This window comes from Lissotriton helveticus, chromosome 9 (genome assembly GCF_964261635.1).
Source record: "Lissotriton helveticus chromosome 9, aLisHel1.1, whole genome shotgun sequence".
In the NCBI taxonomy this organism is placed as follows: Eukaryota; Metazoa; Chordata; class Amphibia; order Caudata; family Salamandridae; genus Lissotriton; species Lissotriton helveticus.
Genome location: NC_136070.1, coordinates 888,787,299 through 888,806,167, shown reverse-complemented (window position 1 = coordinate 888,806,167; position 18,869 = coordinate 888,787,299). Strand labels below are relative to the sequence as shown.

The following is an 18,869-nucleotide window of genomic DNA, read 5'->3' as shown; positions in this document are numbered from 1 at the left end:
GAAAGAGAGTTTGGACTCACAAAGGCAACATGGATTTGGAGGGAACTGCCAACTCTGACAAACACCCCCTGGATAGGCCTATGTCTTGCTATTCCAATCTTGCACCTCTTGGCAATACAATGACATCAAGAAGGCAGGAGGGTGGTCTCACCATTTGACAAAGTGCACCTTTCTCCTCATAATCACCTCATCAGTGTTTATGTGATTCAGAATTACTGATGATCATCATTCGGTACCATATGGTGGATTTCTCTGTCGCCTTTGTAAAATTAGCACATCCCAGTCAGGTCCTCAGTAGCATTGTACCAATTTTAAAAGAAAAACGTTGGGCTAAGCAACACTTATTAGAACACTTGGTGAAGTCATGTTTCAAATGACCATGTGGTCTGAACCTCCTTTTCACTTTAGGGCTGATGGGCACTGGTGTGCCTGGCTGGGGGGCATACATTGCTATGCAAGACTTCAGTTACCAGTACCGACTTATTCTCTATATCATCATTAAACTCCCGCAAATTTAAAAGACGCAATTCACCTTGCAGAACTCGCTCTATAATACATTTCATAGCTCTTTGAAAGGCTAACTTACAGTGGCAAATGACAGCCTACCTTTGCAATAGTCCTCAAACATGTGAATTGATAGTTGCTGGCATATTATATAAAAGTCCAAGTTCACAAACATATCTTTCTTCGATCCATCTCTGTGGGATTTCAAATGTGTCCCACAAGAACTTCAATTCATATTTGAAGGTGACCGTAGGAATGTCTTGTGAAGTTCGGATACACTGGAATATTTTGATTGACACAGCAGTGGGACTTCATTCCCATTAAGTGCTATCATTGGGCATCCTTAAATTAAATTGTACAATTTGTCATCTTCATTTGTGGATTTTGTGAACTTCCCTCTAAAATATACATTTGAATCTTCTAGAAATAGAGAGAGCATATAGTTGGTCCCAAAGGAGCTGCAGAATGAAGACACATTGGTCGTGGAAGACATAGCAATGCAGACAATAAGGGTGAACATGAATTGGCAATGGTTTTTACGTGCCATTTTGTTCAAGAATACTTCAATAGCCATGACTTCTATGGAAGTAGCAACTATATCCATTTTAGATGGGAAACGTTCTTAATCAACATATCCTTAATAAATCAATTAGTACCTTAAGATCCTGAAAACCGTTCCCATGTACCTGCAAAACACTCATTGTCCGTATTACAATATTGTCTTCAACAGCATCACTTTCAGTATCAATGTTGACCTTTTCAATGCAAAGTGTGTCTTTGAGTTCCGAAGTCCATGGAATAGATGATGGAAATTTTAATGTATGCAACAAATCCATCCTCGCAAAAACTTTGAGAAATCTCACAACTTTATAAGAAGAACTGTACCGTGAAATTCAATGCCCTTCAGGTGCTACATCAAACACAAGATGAATGTGCTCAGAACACATTCTCAAGAAAAACACTATGGCTTATAGTAATTGATTAATCATCAAAACATCGTATCTTTTTGGTGGGGATGAATATCCTTTTTCAGACTCAAAGCATTCTCAAATCTGTACTTCTGTTTTTAAGATTTAAAAAAAGAACATTCCTCGAAATTTATAGAATTCGTTGAAAAGAATCCACCAAATTTGACAATATCTTGGTGTCATCAAGGAATTGTTTTTTTTCATAAGGGTACAAGACTCAAAACCTTTGTGATAAGAAAATTTGTTATACCACAATTTTTTGCTCATAAATTGGGCTTTCGCAGATGTGTTTCTTTCTTGTGTTGTTCTTCTTGAATGTTTTTTGGTTTTGTGTTTTCACAGCCAGTTTCAGCTTTGCTGTTATTTTGGCAATTGTTTGTAAATTTAGAAGATGCTTTAGAATTGTCTCATGCCCGTGGGTGACTGGGTCATTGCTGCAAACTGCGAAACATAATATCATCAAATGTGCTTTCTTCTGTACCGTGGTAGGGCAGCAAATTCTCAACAAGTTGTGCTTCGCTCAGAAGGCGGGTCGACTCATGGGGGCAGAGGACATATCGGTTGGTGCCGTCTGGCTGGTGAACCTCTGCTGTGACTGCACTGCCCTTGAGGCAAGGCTCCTCCAGTTCCGAGCCTCCAACTGCTCCCAGCTCAATATCCACTTCCGAAGGCTTACGGATCTCTTCCATGTTGACATACAGAATCTCTTCTGGGTCTTCGACAGGGGGCAGATTCTTCATGATCTTCTGAAGCTCCCAGTGGATGACCTCAAAGGATGGTCGGTCCTTGGAATTCAGCATCCAACAGCTACACATCAGCTCATACCTGTAATACAAAAGTAAACTGTGCTTACAGAATGCCTTGTGTACATCCCACAACAATGTAAAAACTAGCATGTAATCTATTTCACCACAAATTCCATCTATCCTACTATATGTATTGCTTTTGTACTAAGCGTCTAGAATAAAGTTGCCTACTGCTTGATTTATAAGCGCATGTACTCGGTCAAAATCATAACTCGCCACCAAAGGGTAGGGTACTCTTCGTACTCCCTGCTTGAGCATCTGTGACAAGGAGCTACTTACTTGAGAAAAATGAATCTAATTACAATCTTAATACCAATTCAAACAAGACCTGGAAACTAATGAAGGACCCAGGTTGAATATCTTCATGAACGTTTATGAAAATGAGCCTAAGAAGAATTCTGCCACAATGTGCTTATGTTCAACCTCAAAAAATCTACAGGGCCCTCATGCTTTGTAACCTCAGCATAGTTGAAGAGGCACATAGATCCCAAAGTTGACTGAGTCTGAACCTTATTTTACAGACACAGTTCCCTCCATCCAGAGTTTTATGAGATCTTGGACCTGTCGGTGTGATGTATGATTGCAAATGAGTTCTGTCAAATACATACCTCAATGAAGGGGTGGGCAAAAAGTGACAGGATTACATTTGGGCAGACAGTAAGACCTTTTAGAATGACCTCTGTTATTTTGTTTTGACAGTGCATGCTTATGTGAGTGTGCATGTGTGTGTGTGTGTATGTGTGTGTGGTATGTGTGTGTGTGCATGTGTGTATATGTATGTTTGTAAGGAACATCTAACATGGCCCACCAGATAAGAACTGTTTATTAATTTCAAAAACCTTGATTAATGAAGAATCAACAATCTTCTCTGCACATATCAGTTATACGACATACATTACCACCACACTAAGAATATCTCATTTTGAAATTCTTCAGGTTAGCCCACAGAGAATTTTATTGAAAGTGTGTTCTGCTTGCTGAAGAGCTTCAAAACCTTAGCAATCACTTGATATGTGTTTAGAGCGGAGGGAGGTAATGGGGTTGTTTTTGTAGTAGCAATACATATTTCATTTGTGAGGATGCTAGAGAACAAATTGGAATATTGAAAATATGTATGTACTCTTTTTTTATGTATCAAGCAATTTAGTTAGAAGAAAAGACGAGAGGGATATAAAACTTTATATATGTTTTACAAAGTATCAAGAAATGTACTACTTGGATTGGCATAGAAAATGGGGCTACCAATTGAGTGGCACACACAGCCATACCTAGACAAGAAATTAAAATTAGGTTAGCATTCAGGAAAAGAAGAGCAAATTTCTTCATCAAAATTTAGAAATGGAAAGGATAGAAGTAAAGGAGGGAGTGATACACAGTATGCCATCTAAGCATATGATAGGATTGAATCTTCAAATCAATGAAAAACTCCTCATCAACATCGGCATAACTCAGGCTGCAAATGTTAGTAAGAAGTGCTCTATAAAATGGTAAGAATAAGCTGCATGGAAACGTGCGAGGATGGTTTATAATATGCTACTGCAGTGGTCTTAAAACTGCTGGGCGCATCCTCTTGAGGGGCTGTGACACTAAAAGAAGTGGGTGCCAAGGCCAGAGGGCACGCAAGTACCACAACAAAGGAACACTATCTTGGCACTACCAAATACCATGCATCAGGTGTTAGACTAACGCATTTTAATGTGGTGGTCTGCACCACTGCACTAAAATGCATAAGTCAAGCATTTGTAGCGCCTTCTGACACCACTGGTGCTGCGAGGTGCAAGCAAGGGTGGTAGCAGCAGCTGCACTCCATTAGGTAAAGCAGAGCATCACAGGTGAATAGCTATATATGTAGAGAGAGAGCTATTATTTCTAACTACACATTTGCATACCTTGATATATATATATATATGCAAAAAAGAAGGAGAGAACTCTGGATAGGTCTCAGTTTAGGTGGAAAGCAGCTCCTGTTAGAGCACTCTCAACACCAGCGACACTCTAGATCTGCTCACCTCAAATGTCTGTTTTTCTATCAAAGTTTTTAAGCATAGGATTAGACAGTGCTATCCATGCCGAGATAGAAAATGACAAAGTCTTTCGCCATTTAAACAGCAAAGTCTTTAAGCATAGGACTAGTACAGTGCAGTCCTTGCCGAGCTGTCAAATAACAAAAGCCATTTATCACTCCAGGCACAATATTACAGCTTTGAATTGGTAAAATACCAACTCAAGCCAACCTGAAATGAATAAAAGCAACCCCTGACACAGTGTTTCGCTCTAATTAGAGCTCTTCAGAGAGGTATAGCTTTGTCCAGACACAAGGGAGCACCCAGTATTAAGTCAAAACAAAACCCTTTCAGGCATAGAGTGACGCATAAATTATGCAAAAAAGAAGGAGAGAACTCTGGATAGGTCTCAGTTTAGGTGGAAAGCAGCTCCTGTTAGAGCACTCTCAACACCAGCGACACTCTAGATCTGCTCACCTCAAATGTCTGTTTTTCTATCAAAGTTTTTAAGCATAGGATTAGACAGTGCTATCCATGCCGAGATAGAAAATGACAAAGTTTTTCGCCATTTAAACAGCAAAGTCTTTAAGCATAGGACTAGTACAGTGCAGTCCTTGCCGAGCTGTTAAATAACAAAAGCCATTTATCACTCCAGGCACAATATTACAGCTTTGAATTGGTAAAATACCAACTCAAGCCAACCTGAAATGAATAAAAGCAACCCCTGACACAGTGTTTCGCTCTAATTAGAGCTCTTCAGAGAGGTATAGCTTTGTCCAGACACAAGGGAGCACCCAGTATTAAGTCAAAACAAAACCCTTTCAGGCATAGAGTGACGCATAAATTATGCAAAAAAGAAGGAGAGAACTCTGGATAGGTCTCAGTTTAGGTGGAAAGCAGCTCCTGTTAGAGCACTCTCAACACCAGCGACACTCTAGATCTGCTCACCTCAAATGTCTGTTTTTCTATCAAAGTTTTTAAGCATAGGATTAGACAGTGCTATCCATGCCGAGATAGAAAATGACAAAGTCTTTCGCCATTTAAACAGCAAAGTCTTTAAGCATAGGACTAGTACAGTGCAGTCCTTGCCGAGCTGTCAAATAACAAAAGCCATTTATCACTCCAGGCACAATATTACAGCTTTGAATTGGTAAAATACCAACTCAAGCCAACCTGAAATGAATAAAAGCAACCCCTGACACAGTGTTTCGCTCTAATTAGAGCTCTTCAGAGAGGTATAGCTTTGTCCAGACACAAGGGAGCACCCAGTATTAAGTCAAAACAAAACCCTTTCAGGCATAGAGTGACGCATAAATTATGCAAAAAAGAAGGAGAGAACTCTGGATAGGAGCTCTACTAGTCCTATGCTTAAAGACTTTGCTGTTTAAATGGCGAAAGACTTTGTCATTTTCTATCTCGGCATGGATAGCACTGTCTAATCCTATGCTTAAAAACTTTGATAGAAAAACAGACATTTGAGGTGAGCAGATCTAGAGTGTCGCTGGTGTTGAGAGTGCTCTAACAGGAGCTGCTTTCCACCTAAACTGAGACCTATCCAGAGTTCTCTCCTTCTTTTTTGCATAATTTATGCGTCACTCTATGCCTGAAAGGGTTTTGTTTTGACTTAATACTGGGTGCTCCCTTGTGTCTGGACAAAGCTATACCTCTCTGAAGAGCTCTAATTAGAGCGAAACACTGTGTCAGGGGTTGCTTTTATTCATTTCAGGTTGGCTTGAGTTGGTATTTTACCAATTCAAAGCTGTAATATTGTGCCTGGAGTGATAAATGGCTTTTGTTATTTGACAGCTCGGCAAGGACTGCACTGTACTAGTCCTATGCTTAAAGACTTTGCTGTTTAAATGGCGAAAGACTTTGTCATTTTCTGTCTCGGCATGGATAGCACTGTCTAATCCTATGCTTAAAAACTTTGATAGAAAAACAGACATTTGAGGTGAGCAGATCTAGAGTGTCGCTGGTGTTGAGAGTGCTCTAACAGGAGCTGCTTTCCACCCAAACTGAGACCTATCCAGAGTTCTCTCCTTCTTTTTTGCATAATTTATGCGTCACTCTATGCCTGAAAGGGTTTTGTTTTGACTTAATACTGGGTGCTCCCTTGTGTCTGGACAAAGCTATACCTCTCTGAAGAGCTCTAATTAGAGCGAAACACTGTGTCAGGGGTTGCTTTTATTCATTTCAGGTTGGCTTGAGTTGGTATTTTACCAATTCAAAGCTGTAATATTGTGCCTGGAGTGATAAATGGCTTTTGTTATTTGACAGCTCGGCAAGGACTGCACTGTACTAGTCCTATGCTTAAAGACTTTGCTGTTTAAATGGCGAAAGACTTTGTCATTTTCTATCTCGGCATGGATAGCACTGTCTAATCCTATGCTTAAAAACTTTGATAGAAAAACAGACATTTGAGGTGAGCAGATCTAGAGTGTCGCTGGTGTTGAGAGTGCTCTAACAGGAGCTGCTTTCCACCTAAACTGAGACCTATCCAGAGTTCTCTCCTTCTTTTTTGCATAATTTATGTGTCACTCTATGCCTGAAAGGGTTTTGTTTTGACTTAATACTGGGTGCTCCCTTGTGTCTGGACAAAGCTATACCTCTCTGAAGAGCTCTAATTAGAGCGAAACACTGTGTCAGGGGTTGCTTTTATTCATTTCAGGTTGGCTTGAGTTGGTATTTTACCAATTCAAAGCTGTAATATTGTGCCTGGAGTGATAAATGGCTTTTGTTATTTGACAGCTCGGCAAGGACTGCACTGTACTAGTCCTATGCTTAAAGACTTTGCTGTTTAAATGGCGAAAGACTTTGTCATTTTCTATCTCGGCATGGATAGCACTGTCTAATCCTATGCTTAAAAACTTTGATAGAAAAACAGACATTTGAGGTGAGCAGATCTAGAGTGTCGCTGGTGTTGAGAGTGCTCTAACAGGAGCTGCTTTCCACCTAAACTGAGACCTATCCAGAGTTCTCTCCTTCTTTTTTGCATAATTTATGCGTCACTCTATGCCTGAAAGGGTTTTGTTTTGACTTAATACTGGGTGCTCCCTTGTGTCTGGACAAAGCTATACCTCTCTGAAGAGCTCTAATTAGAGCGAAACACTGTGTCAGGGGTTGCTTTTATTCATTTCAGGTTGGCTTGAGTTGGTATTTTACCAATTCAAAGCTGTAATATTGTGCCTGGAGTGATAAATGGCTTTTGTTATTTGACAGCTCGGCAAGGACTGCACTGTACTAGTCCTATGCTTAAAGACTTTGCTGTTTAAATGGCGAAAGACTTTGTCATTTTCTATCTCGGCATGGATAGCACTGTCTAATCCTATGCTTAAAAACTTTGATAGAAAAACAGACATTTGAGGTGAGCAGATCTAGAGTGTCGCTGGTGTTGAGAGTGCTCTAACAGGAGCTGCTTTCCACCTAAACTGAGACCTATCCAGAGTTCTCTCCTTCTTTTTTGCATAATTTATGCGTCACTCTATGCCTGAAAGGGTTTTGTTTTGATTGATATATATATATATATATATATATATATATATATATATATATATATATAATATATCACACCAAAATCCCAGCAGTGCAACCATCCAGGGGAGCGGCTCAAAGTACTTAAATGTAGAGTTAAGTATAGTAAATCTATACTCATTTATATATGCATTTCTTCACAATTTTAATACTCCATTATTTTGGCAGCACAATATAAAAAACAAAAAGAGTCCCAATTCCCCCAGAACTGCTGAGTAATATTACAAATGTAGGAGAATGAAGCACAGAGAGGAAGGCATTATACTTACAGCCCATCCAGGCAGTCTGGGGGCTGCTTCAGTCGATTTCCTTGACGGAGGTAGTCGTAGATCTCACTGTTTTCCACCCCAGGATAGGGAGTTTGTCCACGCGTTGCAATCTCCCACATGGTTACACCAAACGACCACTGGAAATTAAAGTGAAAGGATGTTACTGCTTAATGCACACAGAAGAGAGCCTCAATTCACCAAAACGATTGGGGAAGGATTACCCCACTTATATTAAAGTGTTGCTTCCGTTGCTGTAGGAAGTATCTATTCTGCTTTTGAACGTGGCCTGGTGCCAAGTAGATGAAATACATGAAAATCCAAATTAGTGAATACCAGGCAGATGTGGGGACGAATGACAAAACTCAGTTCGGGCGAAAGTAGACATGATGACAAGTAGCCCCCTTGTTCAAATAAACCTAAAACCCATGGGGCAGGTATGGGATTCTAGTGGGGGTGTTAAAAAGAGAGGAAAAAAACAGTAAACAAAAACCTTCCAGAATTCCTGGAAAAAAGAAATTGGACCTATGTGCAAAAAATGCATTAAGAAAAAGGTCTAACCAGAAAGCAAGGCGAGACAACAGGGAGGAGGAGAACATACATAACCCGGAGAATTTAAAGAACAGGGCAAAAAGTGGTACGGATGGATGTGAACGGACAAAGACGAACGGCAGAATATAAAGGAAAGGTACTGGATCAATAGTGGCAAAAAACAATGTGAGGCAGCATAGAGTTTGAGATGGGGAGGTTGGGAGAGACAGAGAGCAAGAGGTGGAGAAAAAAGCAAAAGACAGGTAAGCTGGACAAGGGCAGGGGGCATCTAGGATGTTGGGGAAGGAAACCATGGAGAAGAAAAACAGGTGGCTCGTGGGGACATAATGTCAAAGGAAAAGGAGCTAAGGGGATCCTTGTGATTTTAGGAAGAGAAAATGACTTAAAGAAAATTTTCAACACCAATAGAATCCATTACGTTGGATGTATCTACCTGATGAATGCGTTTATCAAATTAAAACATATTAGAGGAATTGAGTTTGACAGTGTTGAGTCATTGGAGTAGATTTCCTCAAGTTAGTATTTTGTCTGAAGCGTGTAGATCCACCCGGAAAAGCACCCCATGAAGAAACATTACTGATTATTTGTTCTTTCATATACAATGAACTGTTGATTTTTCATTTGTGAACTGATTCATAAGAGTTTAAACTTTTGTAGTCCCTATCAGACATCACCCACAAGCCAGTGTTATGTGTTAGCCCACCTCTGGGAAACCACCCATGTGTGGTGGTGGGGCAAACATTTGTGCCCAGCTAACTCTAGGCCTGAGAATGCCAAACCTGGTGTTAACTGCTGGTAGTTTCCAAGGTGGCCTCTAGTGCTTTGGGCACCTCAACCAGATATTGGACTTTAATATTCACATATTTCACACTGGGCTCAGAACAGCTGCCAGTAGGATTGTGTAAGAATAGTTTGGGATGCGGTAAAATACTTTGAAGTTGCAAAATTCTGAGTCACTCAGCCCTATACATGAAAGACTGTGTAAGCCAGTTCTACTACCACTGAGAACATCTCTTCCTGCTATAACCTTCATAGAGTAAAATCAGGTGACCCGCAAACAGACCACAGATCTTAAAAGACTCATGCCTCAGGTTCTGATAAAGAGCTCAGCAGTAGATTTCGCTTCTACCGGCTTCTCCTGGAAATCCTCTAAAATCAAATACTTAGGTTTATGGGTTTCTCCTACCATTTTGGAAACTTTGAAAAATAATTTTGATAATCTTTCCAAGAATTTGACTGCATCAATTGACTGATGGCATCCGCTTTTTCTCTCCTGGTGGGGTCGCTAAGATTCTATTAAGAGGATGCTTTCTCCGCCTATTCTTTATCTTTTATCTATGATTCCGGTTTACATCCCTAGTTTTTATGAAAAAAAATGGATTCTATATTAAACAAATTCCTTTGGAAAAATAAGGTTCCTCACATAGCTCTTAATACTCTCAAAGCTGATAAACTTTCGGGTGGCCTCAAATTTACTGATTTTAAATCTTATCATTATGCTTTTTCTTTGAGACAATCTTCCCGTTGGCTTCCTCCTGACCAAAATCCTCATCCCCCTAATTGGTTGAAGATTGAGAAACATTTTATAGCTCCTTACAACTTTAATTAATCTCTCGCTTTTACTAATAATATCTCTTCTTTCCACCCTCAAGTGATCTCCCATACACGTTAATTGTTAAAGCCTCTTCTACCAGCCTCTTCTCCTGCTCTTTCTTCTTTGGGTCAACAACCCATTTGGCATAACCACTTATTACGTATTAAAGGTCGTACTATATACTGGAAATCATGGAGACTCAAAGGTTTACTCTGGATCTCGCAACTGGTTTCTAACGCTCTTCCTGTTCCTTTCTCAGATCTTCAACAAAACTTTTCTCTATCCTCTTCCTGTAAATCTCAATACAACTCCCTCCTTCCATCTCTTTCACAATACCTTCTCTCCTTGCCACCTACCCCCGGTATTCCTACCAGATGTTCTAATCTCTTTCCTTTATTGTCCATTACTTCATCAGCCTCCTCTCTTTATAGGAATGTATTTTTCTCCTTGGAGAGGCCCAAGGAGAAATGTGAATTGGCCTGGGAAAAAGATCTTGTAGAATGTTGGTCTATCCCCTTTTGGGACAAATTATGGTTAAAAATTCATAAAACATCAAGAACAGCAAACACATCTCAATCCTTCATTTTTTTATCTACCAACGCCTTTTCTTTACTCCTCTGAAATTAGCTTCTTTCTCAGTAGACATTTCCTCAGCTTGTTGGTCATGCGATAGTCCCTCAGCTCATTTAAACCATATGCTTTTTGCCTGTCCCTCCCTTTCCCGCTTTTGGTTTTTAGTTTGGTCTCAAATTAACAAGATTTTTAATACCCAAATTCCTGTTTCCACCTCCAATATCTTTTTAGGCTCCCTAGCACCTTCCTGGCCGTACCCTACTCCCAGTCCCTCTTTAATTGATTTATTATTAGCAATAGCCCTACACTTAATTACTTCTAATTGGAAGAATGCTGAAAAGGTTACCTTTAGAGCTTGGTGGAATGTTGTATGTTTCCATCATAGATTGGATACTAATAGTGTTGCTCCTATATCTTTATGCATTAAAAGAGATCTTTTATGGCTTCCTCTTTCCTCGTACCTAACGGACTCGGCCTCCACCGCTTCTAAAACTCGTACTTCTTCAGATGAAGTTAGGAAACCTCCATGAACTCCTGTTGTCTTTTTACTTATTTCCTAGTTCATGTTTTATGATATTACTCCTTCCTCCCTTTTTCATAGAGTATATTTCAAAGTTTCTGTTTTGTATCATTTTTGCTGATGTTCTTGTTGATGTATTAGAAATATGATTCAGGTTAGATTCTTTCCTTTATTACTTTCTCTGTTTTTCCCTCCCCCCTTCTTCTGCCTTTGTTCTCCCTTCTTTCTTCTTTGTCACGGATTGTAATTTGCTGACACTGTACATTAGTTTGTTTTTATTATGATTCTACCTTTATGATAATTCTTTTGATGTATGGTATACTCTCTCTTTCAATAAACTTTAAACTTAAAAAAAAGAGCTCAGCAGTAATGTAAAATCTTCTGTTTTTAGGGAGAAATGTTATATCCGGAGTGGAATTTCTCCACCAAAGGGGTACCATGGGGGAGGAAATTCATGATTGCTACCAGACACTATGTCTCAGGAACCCAGACTGATTTGGAAGAAATGCTGAATAGCTCACCACATCACTCTTGGTCGTATACACGCGATCTGCCAGGCTCTCTATCGCAATCCACTTTACAGGCATCTTGGATATCCGGCCCTGGCGGTAGTAATCTCCATTGTAAATCTTCTTGGAAAGCCCAAAATCTGCCACACAGACATTCATGTTCTCATTCAACCTGTTGGGAAAAACACAGCAGCGAATATGAGCAGGGGTGTGTCGCAAAAGAAATGTTGTGGCAAATGAACAGTCACTGAAACAAAGAGCATGATACAGAGAGACGTTTTATCACAGAAAGCAGGTTAATGACAGCGAGAAACGTGTGGCACATAGACAGAGCTGTGAGTGAGGCGCTGTAGTACAGAATGAAAGCGGGCAAAGGCAGGTAGGCCTTTTTGCATGGATAGTATGGTAAAGTCAACAATAGAGGTTTCCTAGCACAGAAATCTGGATGTTTTTAAGTAATAAGACCCAGATTTACAAAGAGTTTGCTTCAGATTTGCATTACTTTTTTGACGCAATCCAATGCAAACTCTTTTGCTGGGATTTACAAACTAAAGCAAATGTACTAAGCTTGGGAATTTACCCCCCCTCGCTCTAAGTCCATAATAAAACACAGTCACCAAGAGTATATTCCACCATCAGCAATTTGCTAACGGAGATTGTTTTTTTTCAACTTGTTCCCCCAGATATGGTCCTTGGTACTGGCTGGGGTGAGGTTGATTCCTCGATACTGTAACAAATGGAGTGACTTAAGAAGCCACTCCGCAAATAGCAAATGACTGAGAACCACATTGGTCGACTTCTTTTTTAGGTCTAAGATGCAACAACTATTTCATGCCTACCCTCAGGTCACTCCACAGGCTCCCAGTCAAAGATGTCATAATTCTAAACTCTGTGCAAAGTCTGCATGCCTCCTTTCAGGAATGCCCCAGACTGCGTAACCAGATTCTTGCACCCCCACCTTCCACCAAAAAACCTGAGGTTAGCTTCCCCGCAGCTGTAGGAAATCCATCCCCTTGATTCAAAAGAGTTGTCGACATATCACTCCTTGCACGTGGATCTCCAGTATGAAATGCTCTCAATTCCACCTCAAACCATCCTTGGGTTCTGTAAAGGCAGGGCTTTAAATGGGATAAAAAAACTGGGGGGCCTCTCAAATGGACGTGGCTGATGTAATTAAGGGTGTGGCTTTAAAACACATAAGATAAAAATGTATGCTTAGCATAGTGTGCCGCTGTATGGTATTTTGCTGCTTTTATCATTGCATCCACATTTATAATACAACAAGTAACATTACACCTAAAAAAAGCCAGGGCTATTGACTTTGCCAATGGTTGTCAGTTGCATAAGATATATAGGCAACAACTATGGTTGTATAAAATATAGAAAATGCTTCCATTCTGAAATGATGAGGCTGTGAAAGAACTATAACGAATCTCCTTGAAGTTACCTCAAGGCAGCGAAGGGTGGTTAAGATTTTTTTTTCACCCTGAGGGTGAGGGCCAAAAGGGAGAGCCCGATAGGGACCTGTCTCAGCACCTGCTTTTCAGAACATCCGGTGCTGAGCACTGGCAGGACCCGGCCCACTTAAAGCTCTGTGTTAAAGGTTAAAACGTCATCTCTTTCACTCGACCTACAGCATTGTCACATCATACAATACTATGAAGCCTTGGCTATAGTCACCATGATCCCGCTTAGATCAGTCAAATGCCTGAGCCTGCCCTCCATACTTTGAGGCCCCTCATATAGGGCTTCTGCGCTGAGCTTTCAAACTGTAGGGATGAATTCAAGGATCCCATTTTGCATACAACCCAAAAGCAGCACCATGCCATGAGACGTTATCATGACCACTGTACGTTTCCTTGTACCCTTCCCTCATTGCGCTCTAAGGTGGCAAGCATGAGGCATACAGCAGAGTCTCACACACCCAAAATAGCATCAATTTGTACGTTTGCTAACTTCCTAAATTTACCTCACTCTGGCTTTAGCATCCCTGGGATATGATATATGCAATACATTATTTTACCATTGACCACTTGACCTCTAGGGATCTTTCTTAATTCCCATGTGTGAACCACTTTGAAGATCCCTTAATCCTGGGAAACCCTAAATCTGCCTCCGCTTCTTTGTTTCATTGCACAAGATGAGATCCTGCTTCGGAGTTTGTGAGGTTTGGGTGAGATATGGCATTGACTGTCATCCATGGGCCACCATGTGTGGGAACCCAGGATTTACGCACGTGTTACTGGCAAGGTATTCTGCCTTAGAAGAATCAATATGGTGTTCTGAAGAAATGAGTCAAAATGGTGTTCTGAAAAAGGGAACAAAATGGCCACCAACTCACATGCAGTTACGAGCCGCAAGGTCGCGGTGGATGAAATTGCGACTGCTCAGATATTCCATGCCGCTGGCAATGTCTGTCATGAATTTCACCAGCATCTGAGTTGGGAAGTACTGGAAAGAAATGTAAAAGGGGACAAACAGTTAGAAGAAACACATATACACAATATCATATTTCAGACTAGAATCAATTTGTGTTGTGCTTGTAAGGAGCTCTGGACGCAGCAAGTACCAGGGACAAAATGAGAGACCATTTATGATGTCTGTGTCTGAGTTCAAAGCTGAAACTTAAAAAAATAGGGTACTCGTGTAAATGCCCAATGATTTTTGCCCTGATTGGGGAGCTCATCCACCACACGCCGAGTCTCAGGACACAATAGCCACACCTCTGAGGTCATCGCGCAAGACATGGAAACACTTCCACACAGGATCACAAAACAAAGACAACATCCTTCCAACCATGGCGGAGCTTGGCAAACTCTTTAGTGCCCCATGTAGGGAACAGTATAAATGTTGCAATACAAGACAATGGAAGAACGGCATGTGGGGAAAATGGATTATGCAAAGACAAAAGTGAATTGTATCCAAGAAGTTTAAGGCTTGAGTGTGGATTCACAAGGACTTTTTCAGTGACAAAGCAAAAAGATACCATATGGCGTGGCAAAATTTGCAGTTTTAAAATAAAACAATGGAGGATTTTATGATTGGAAAATTAAAATGATTAACCCCATGTGGTGTATGAAATGGCTAAAGATTCGGTTCATCCATCCTATGAAACCGAAGAGACTGCACAGGATTTCAAAAATTCAAATGCAGCAAATTATACTTGCCTATGATAACAACCAGCCTCTGGCATTAATAATGAATTTCCTGGTTTCTCACATTCAGAGACAACTTTGCATCATAAGTGACCTTAACGCGTTTTTTTAATTAACTCCATGACCTTGAAAACCAGGATCACTAAAACTAGCTGCTGTGTTTTGATTTCAGTTCCCTAGATGGCGCTATTGCATGTCTTATAGAAATAACAGTTCGTCTCTGCTCCATCACAGATCATACTTGAAACTTGTTGCTTTTTTTGGTAATCGACCCATTTCTGATCATTGATTTTACAAATTACTTACATTTGAGTCAACAACAGAAAAACGTTTTATCCAATATAATGGGAACATGATCAATGCCTACTTGTAACACATTCCTGAATGATGTCCTGATTGTAAGTTGTGGCGAATAGAGTGGGGTATTTTCACCAAGCAACACCACTTTTCTGGTGAAAGGTATTTACCCGGCGTAAAAGATACATCCTATTCTGAGTTTTCAACTTGGAAATGAGGCATAACATCCAGAATCTTCATGTGATACAACTAATTCCTCATAATTTGGCTTTTTTCCGGGTCTTTGCACCGGTTAAAATTTGGCAGATCTGACCTGCTGGAATCCAGTTTATATTTATGAGTGAGCCAGAGTTATCTGACCACTGTGCAAATCCATGATTGAGTAGGTGTCGGGATTAATTGAACCGGATAATTTATTGGGTGTAATAAAGTCCGCACGCTTTGTTAAAAACATATAAAATTGTGCATGTTGTTCTGGCTCTTTCTTCATATGCCTGCCCTCTGCTTGATTTCGCTGTGTTGGCTCCACATACTGCTTATTTTATGTCAGTAGTTGCTGGTGGTGGCACTGGCTCTGATTTTTAGGAACTTCATCGCCAGATTTTGAACCAGACAGAGGGAGAGACAGAAAAGGGAGAAAGACAGAGGAAGAGAAAAATAGGAAAAGAGTAACACAGGAATAATGCAAGGAAGAAAGAGAAGCTACAGGTTTGAGATAAACAGGCAGGAAGCGTAGGGTAGGGGTTATGGAAGAAAGAAACAGGAAGACGAATCAAGAATAGGCAGCCTTTGTATTTGGCAACCCTGGCATCCTGCTGCATCGGTGACAGGCATGAAACGTTTTGAGCAGTTGCCATTATTTATATATTTACAAATTAACCGCATCTGAGTATATAGTAAAATCTAAGCAGAAGGGGTTAAATCCATGCAGTTATATAGACTCTCAGAGCTGCCAGTAATTCCACCTGTTCAAGTCAGCTCATTGGTTCTCATCATCCCTATTGGTAGTGTTGTGAGTTGCATCGGGTAAGTCTTTTTACAATATGCTACCTATGTAGTAGTGCAAGGTATAAAACGTGAAGAACTAGGCCATATTCAGCTGTCTTCAGTATATTTGTATTTGTTGGGGCATTGACATCATAATTATAGCTCTTTTTTTTCAGATGCAACTAAACCTAAAAACATATCACTCAGGACATATTTACAAAAAAATGTCAGAGCACAGAGTTATGCAGAATTTGGCAACGCCGCCCTCTGACATTTTTAAAACGCAGGACTACACCGTATTCAGTTCACATAATATGGCACACACCTGTGTTTCCCCTAGCGCTGGTGCTAAAAAAGCTGCCTAGCTCCAGCTGGATGGTGCTTGGAGTTGAGACCGCCCTTGAAGAAGTGGAACGACTGATAAAAGAAATTGCAGACCTTAGGAAGGAGATAATAGACGACAAGGCCTTGAACAACGCTAAAGAAGCGTTGGAACGTCTAGAAAAAACATTAAAAGACTTTGATACTTTCACCCAGTCGACCAAATTGGACAAACTAGCAAAGGATCTAAAGTTTTATGACAAGAAAACTGTCTATCCTTATCTGGCGGAAGGGTATTACAAGCAAGAGTCTCAGGGGAGGTTTTCAACAAGGGGGAGGGGTGGTTACAGGAAGTATACCACTTTTTCCGACTCCTCTGCCACCAGCAACTCGGAAAACGAGCAGGAAAGACCAGGCACCAGCAGTAATCTATACCCTGACTACTCAAATACTTTTTTAGAGGAGGAACAATGGGGAAGTTACCAAGGCAGAGGCCGTCCCTGGGGGAGACCCAGGGGCCGTGGACAATCGAACTGGAATCAAGGGAGGGGTGGAACAGGAAAGAAACAGGTCCACTTCAGACAGGAACAGCATGGGGAAATCAGAACACGGCAGAAACATTACAGATTGTAGCTTTTCAACCCGAGACTATACAGAGCAGCTCGATAATCAATTTGTCCACCTATACCCTGAAACCAGAGGAGGCAAAAATACTTGAAAAGGGCCTTTCTTTTGTCCCCACGAGCATTCCCAACACATTCAACTTGAAGACTGAGTTACACCAGTTTTTTAGGAAGGTGAGACTGAAACATCATTTTAATAAAGTCCCTTTCAAACCAGTCTTCAGCAACACCGGCCTACGACCCCCATCTACTTTTACGCCATCAGCACAAATGATATCCAATAAAATTCTGGCATTTGAGCAGGTAGTGATGAGGGACATCAACCAGGTGCTGGCCAAGAAGAAATACACGAAATTCAACACTAGCAGACAAGAGAGACTGGCTCTGGAAACTCTTAAACAAAACCCTGATATTGTGATCAAACCAGCCGACAAGGGTGGGGCGATCGTTATACAGAGCAGGGATGATTACAAGCATGAGATAATCTCACAGCTTGAGGTGGAAGGCAACTATAAAAAACTCCAAGCAGATCCAACCAATGAGATAAGCACCGATATTAAATCCATCACTAGCAGGGCCTTAGAGGCTGGTTTTCTGACTAAACACGAATACCAGTACCTCAATAATAGCCACCCTAGGCTACCGACGATTTACACGCTCCCTAAGGTGCACAAGCGTCTAGAGAAACCCCCGGGACGACCGATCGTCTCCGGTTGTGGTTCAGTGCTTGAACCTCTCTGTAAGTACGTGGATATATTTATAAAACCTATTGCTGAGGCAACCACGGCTTACCTAAGAGATACCATGCAGGTAATACAACTGGTGGATGAGTACCCATTTGACCGCAATAAAAACCTTTTGGTAACAATGGATGTAACTTCGCTTTACACCAATATCCCACAAGAGGCTGCACTTGAAGTCATCAAAGGGGTTCTGGAAGAGAGGCCGAGACCGTGTCAGGTCCCGACTACCTTTATTCTGGATCTTCTAGAAATTGCCATGAAGAAAAATTTCTTCTACTTTGATGGAGACTACTATGTCCAAACAAAGGGCGTAGCCATGGGGGCAAGCTTTGCCCCGGATCTAGCTATAATATTCATGAACGCCTATGAACATAACTTTATACTTAATGAGACCAACCCCTTCCATGGTAACATCGTCCTATATCGACGCTATATAGACGATGTTTTGATGATATGGCAGGGCGTGAGGAACTGTTGAAGGACTTTCATGTTTGGCTTAATAGCCGATCCAATGATATTCAGTTTTCACTTGACTTTAGTGATAACCAGATTAATTTCCTTGATATCAGCATAGTTGAAGATGAGGGACACCTCAGAACCACACTCTATAGAAAACCTAGCGAAAGAAACACCCTCCTTCGGTACACAAGCCATCATCCTCGCAACCTCAGGGATAACCTACCCTTTGGGCAGTTCCTGAGGTTGCGTAGGAATTGTAGCCGTAAGGTTGATTTCTTCAATGAATCTTCGCTACTAATTGAGCGTCTGGTGGACAGAGGTTATCCAAGGAGATTGCTCAAGAAGGCCCGAAAAAAAGCTTGGTTCTGCCACAGGGAATTCCTCCTCGAACCAAAAACAAGAAAGAAGGATACCAACAGCAGAATGACCTGTGTCACTACTTTTAACACCAGGAGTAG

The 18,869-nt window shown here is 40.9% G+C and overlaps 1 protein-coding gene across 1 annotated transcript in view; it reads right to left on the bottom strand.

Moving 5' to 3' along the window:
• Positions 1 to 216: 216 nt before the first annotated feature.
• The window catches only part of AXL (AXL receptor tyrosine kinase), a 273,286-nt gene continuing 254,633 nt past the window's right edge, over positions 217 to 18,869 (bottom strand). The window contains exons 17-20 of the mRNA XM_078661048.1: positions 14,168 to 14,277; positions 11,839 to 11,998; positions 8,082 to 8,218; positions 217 to 2,297 (exon numbers count right to left, since the gene is read on the bottom strand). Coding sequence (XP_078517174.1) covers positions 1,901 to 2,297; positions 8,082 to 8,218; positions 11,839 to 11,998; positions 14,168 to 14,277 — 804 coding nt within the window. The 3' untranslated portion in view covers positions 217 to 1,900. The remainder of the gene's footprint in view (positions 2,298 to 8,081; positions 8,219 to 11,838; positions 11,999 to 14,167; positions 14,278 to 18,869) is intronic.